This window comes from Neltuma alba, unplaced genomic scaffold, assembly GCF_004799145.2.
Source record: "Neltuma alba isolate B1F8T4 unplaced genomic scaffold, ASM479914v2 tig00011916_pilon, whole genome shotgun sequence".
Classification (NCBI taxonomy): Eukaryota; Viridiplantae; Streptophyta; class Magnoliopsida; order Fabales; family Fabaceae; genus Neltuma; species Neltuma alba.
The window spans coordinates 466,934-472,360 of NW_021636509.1; the positions used below are offsets into that span (position 1 = coordinate 466,934).

General features: G+C 32.5%; 1 protein-coding gene across 1 annotated transcript; it reads right to left on the reverse strand.

Moving 5' to 3' along the window:
- Positions 1–3,275: 3,275 nt before the first annotated feature.
- LOC114719470 (uncharacterized) lies at positions 3,276–4,067 on the reverse strand. Its single transcript, XM_028904982.1, has one exon. The coding sequence runs from the start codon at positions 4,065–4,067 to the stop codon at positions 3,276–3,278; it is 792 nt and encodes a 263-aa protein (XP_028760815.1).
- Positions 4,068–5,427: the final 1,360 nt, after the last annotated feature.

Genomic DNA, 5,427 nt, shown 5'->3' on the forward strand with positions numbered 1-5,427 from the left:
AGCGGTTAGGCCCAAAACCGCTAGAAATTTCTAGCGGTTTTGAGCCGAACCGCTAGAAATTCCCAACGGTCATATGACCGTTGGGAATTGGCTAGCGGTTCGGTCCAAACCGCTAGCAATTTCTAGCGGTTCGTCCGAGAACCGCTAGAAAGTCTGGCGGTTCGGTCCTGAACCGCTAACAATTTCTAGCGGTTCGGTCCATAACCGCTAGAAATCTCTAGCGGTTCAGGACAGAACCGCTAGAAATTTCTAAACTCCTCGGGGAATGAAAAAAATTTCTAGCGCTTCATGCATCAACCGCTAGAATTTTTCGGTGTCTAGCGGTTTATTAGCCTGACCGCTAGAAAGTAAACGCTACAAATTTGGCGCCAAGTTCCCGCCAAAGCCCGGGGAATTTTCTAGCTCTAATTTTCTAGCAGTTAGGGGTAACCGCTAGAAATGTGCGGGTAATGGTCAAACCGTCTGTATTTTGCAGCGGTTTTTATAGGAACCGCTAGAAATATCTGGAATTTCTAGCGGTTTTGTTTAACCGCTAGAAATGTTCCGCTGCTACTTCAACAATTTCTTGTAGTGAGGGCTTTGTAATTTTTTTATTGCTTCCTTACATTTTACACAATTATAAGCATAAATCCCTATACCCATAATTTGTTAATTTGTAAAAAAAAAAATGTTAGTAACCAGTGATGTGGTTCTCACTCAATATACACGTAGGTTAATTTTGCCACACGAATCTAAAGAAAGTTAAAATCAAGAAGATTATAGATTACATATAGATACAAGGAGATGATGCCAGAGCAATCCATTTTAAGCAATTTTCAATCCGTTTGTTTTAGTTGGAAAAGTCACATAGAAAAGATTGAAAAGAACGCATACCTCACAAACATCAACCTATCAATCTAACTAGATTTTACACCCTGTGCACAATCAATTCTCTCTTTGGTTCGATTCAAGAAAATGAGGCGGATGGGGAGGAATGAGTTCAAATTTTTTTTTTAAAAAAAAATCAGATAAGTAAGGTTATAAAAGTTAAATAAAGAGAAAAATATAAGATATTAAAGAGCGAACAAAAATTAATTGAAAATTTCATCCGTGCTCTCCATTTTTTAAGATTGAACTCATTGGAATCTCTCATCCTCTTCGTCTCATTCCCAACCTCACTGACGCCTGTTTTTTTTTTTCCCCCCAAGCACAAGTATTCTTCTATTATATATTTATTCATGTGAGGCCCTAACTTGAAGTTGATCAGCGCGGAATATGAGAGGCCTCACATTCCCAAGCGTAACACATCCATAAAATTAATTTCACCTGCTTTTGTTTGCTCTCATGGTTTTTTTTTGTTTCTTAACTCATATACTATCAACAGTAATTTATTTTACTCAAATGCTATAGCATTAATAATGTTTACTAAGATGCTACACTTCAAAGTCATTTAGGTAGTGATCGAATTTAAATTTATAAAGAACTCGTTCTTGTTAAGAACAAGTTCAGTGGGTCTCATATTAAAAATTGAAGAACTCATTTTACTAGGAACCAGTTTAGTTGGCCTCACACTAACAAAGTGAATTTCTTCACACATTGAACAGCTTTGATTTTGTCTTTTAGTACCCCTACTCTTGAGTCCGCCTTTTTTTTTTCTTTAACTCCTCTATCCTTCCATTCTTCTTCATTCTCTTCAAGCTTTTCATCCTTCCATTCTTTCAGCAGAGTTGGTAGTGTGTGCTGCATTTTATTTCATCTTGAAACACGATTTTTTTTAATATGTTGAGTTTGTTTAAAGTTTTATATGCTAGCTGGTACACTTTGTATACATTGAATTTCATATTTAAAATTTTCTAAATACTAGTATATACTACCTCTAGTCTTTAATACAAGAGTTAGTTTGACTTCTAATTTGATCCTAAATATAAGATCCCAACTCACTTTGTATCTCATATCTATTCTTTTTTTGTTCCAAGGTAGTCTAATTACACATGTTAAAAATTTCATAAAATGATAGCTTTAGCTAATACAAATGATTAGCAAGGGCATTTTATGAAAGATAACACCTATTTGTTATAAGTAACTACTTAATTAATTTTCTTGATCTTCTCAAATTAGTCAACTAGCTCTTATATTAAATATCAGATATAGTATTTCATTTATTAAATTTATCAGAATATTTAATCACAATACTTATTTGTAGAAAAGCTCTTCATTTGACAACTGTCTCTAATTTTAATTCTTTCCATCAACATTATCCTATTCTGACTTACTAATCCTCTTGAATTTCAGTCATTCAAGTCCTCATTTGATAATCCCACATCATTTACGGTTGAATATAATATTCTATTTTTGAGTAAGATGATCCATCAAATGAAGCATTTTCAACAATCAATTTCTTTAGTTGAATCACCTTTATTTGATTTAAACATGGCAATTACCCAGACAAATGAGACATTTGATCAAACTCAAAAAAAGTGAATATACAACAATAAAACAAGATGTGTTACCAAGAGTCATCATTTGTAACCAAATTAATTTTTCATTTTTTGTTCATGTCAATTTAATCATTACTAATTATTAATTTCTTTAAAACCTAATCATTACTTATTTTCATTAATCACTTTGTAATTAATATAATATCATTCATTACTCTTACTATGATATAATGATTAACACTCAGCATTATTTATTCTTAATTTATTATTCAAATATAACTAATCATTATTAAAATCATTGTACGGATAAAGAAGTTGTTCAAGGAGTGATGAAATTTAAAAGTTGTTCAGATCAAAATGAATTTCAGTTACATGGAAAACGAAGCTTATTGAAAAAATTGTTCTTGGTTGGATGAATTTTAGAAGTTATTCAAGTCTTGAACAAGTTTGACTATAGCATCTGGGGAAATAATTCCCACCATGTAGTATTTGGAGAATTTCTTTTAACTGTTTATAGGTTATTAGGAAAGAAAAACCCTGATATAAAACTATTGATACAATCCACGAATTCTAGATAATCCATATATATCAGCGATCTTATTTACGAAAAATAAGGATAACAATGAAATTACGCGCACACACACGCATGAGCACTTATATCTATATGTGTGTGTGTGTCAAACGAAGCTAAAAATATTTGTCAGTGAACATGTGCCGGCCGCATTCATCAGAATAACATCTAAAAAGGGCTTCAAAAGTTTATGAGCAATCAAATGATCTTCCACCAAGAGTACTTAAACAAAGTAAATTTACTATGTAATAACTAGGATTTATGATGAAAGTTCTTCAACGTGAATGTTAGGTACCTACTGGTACAATGCTTTCCACATAATTTAAGATTCCAAAGCCACCATTATTATTTATCATAACAAACTTCTTAATTTCATTAGTGGCGAGAGTCAACAAATATAAAGTTCTTCCTCGATCCTTCAAGGCTTCACCATATTTTTCAGTTCTCCGAACGAATTCACTCTGAAGACTAACTGTGCAAACAATTTCATTCCTCCAAGTGTTCAGCGGAATTAAATAGTATGGATAGAGATTTGGGCTGCTGCTATATTTTTTAGTCCAAGTCCATATCCCCCCTCCAAATGCACATCTATTCTCCTCAACCACCCACAAATGAATGAAACCAGATTGAGAGTTTCCTATCACACTGTAAGAAAGAATAGCTGGTTTGTTCTCATGAAAAGTAGGAATACAAATTGAGCTAGTGTATAAAGCAGGCCTTGGTATTAATGTAAACACCTCCATTTCTATGTCAAATGAGACCATTATGCCACTCTCATCATTCAAATTTTGAGCAAGCCAAATAATGGTTCCATTATTATTATCAGTGGCTGTTTCAGAATAAATATATAGATCCTTTATGTTCCCAAATTCCACATCTTTCCACAACCCTGTGTGTAATGAATACACTAACACTCCATTCACGCCCTTCTTGTAGGCCCTATACGAACCCCTACTCTCATAAAAATAAGACCCAGAAACAGAGAACTTAACTATCTTGTAATCATTAGCAATAGAACTGAACCCAAATCCTATAGACAAGTGGCTCTTGGAATAAGTGGTTCTGGGGACCTCTCTCATCTTCTTAATAGCTGGATTCCACACTAGAATCTTATGAGGAGATCTATAATGATCACGGAGTTGAACGCAGAGCAAGCCGTTGCTGGAACCGATGATCCAAACTTTTGAACAAAATCAAAACTCGGCAAGTAGAAATCGATCACAGGTGGCTTGTGAACTTCACGGAGTTGAAAGTCGCGATCGAATGAACACAAGTACAACGAATTGTTTCTCTGATAGAGTTGTTGGACGAGAAAAGAAGGTCGATGACTGGAGTGGTGGAGGTGATCCGCAATGAACAATGGATCCTTCAAGAGATTTTTCCATTTTTCACAGACACATTGAAATCGGATTAGGGATTTTATGGGAAGCCTCTTGAGAATGTTGACGATGATCTCTTGGGCGGAAAAGTGCCTTCCATTCTCGTCGCTTCACACTTAACAGAATTCGCAGACGAAAGAGACGGCGGTTGAGATTTAAAGGTGTTCTCGATCGGTAGGGTTCGTTGGCTTCAGCTTCTAGAGAGTTCCTGCATCATTTATGAGTTGTTTCAGCATCGTCCTTGAACTGAATATAACAATCACAAAATATCTACTATGATCTTATTCCATTACCTTCTCTACTCAAATCTTATTTCTAGGATTAATACTATCTTAGTGGTGTGATATTAGCCCCAACCTTTTTCTTTTTTGTTATTGAAAGATCATGGATAAAAATGTAACAAAAAAATTATAAATAAAATTGCATGCAAAAAAAAAGAGATAAAATTACACCAAATATTAGAGTGTTAGATGCATCTAAAAAAATAAGATAAGTGATAAATTTGTACCTTTGCCGAAACCAAAATGAGATTGGATTTGAGGAATCAAAATTACTGGTTTAAAATTTTAACAACTAAGACTTAAATAATAACAAATTTTAGGAAATAAAAATGGTATTGACTTTTTTTTTGAGAAAATCCTAATTAAATCCTGCTGAAATATTTAAAATTAAATTGAGGCCTACACTTTTAACAAATTCTTTATTAGGACATAAGACCTAATTAGGAATTGCTAAATATTGTTAAGTAACTATAATGCCCCTCTTTAGTTAAAAATGAAAATTGATTATTTTATCCCTCTAAAGTGGTTCATCATCTGTTATTATTAATATTTAGACAAAAAAATATAAATAATTTTTTAGTGTTTGAAATTTTGTAATATAACTAAAACCTTCAAAATATTTTCATAAAACATTTCAAATTATAATATATGTAATCTTTAAATAAATATTTTTAATATTTTTTTCTTTTCAGGTTGTAAATATTTATTTTAAAATTTTAAAATATTTTAATTATAATAAAAATTTAATATTAAATCGTAATCATTTACGTTTTCAATTC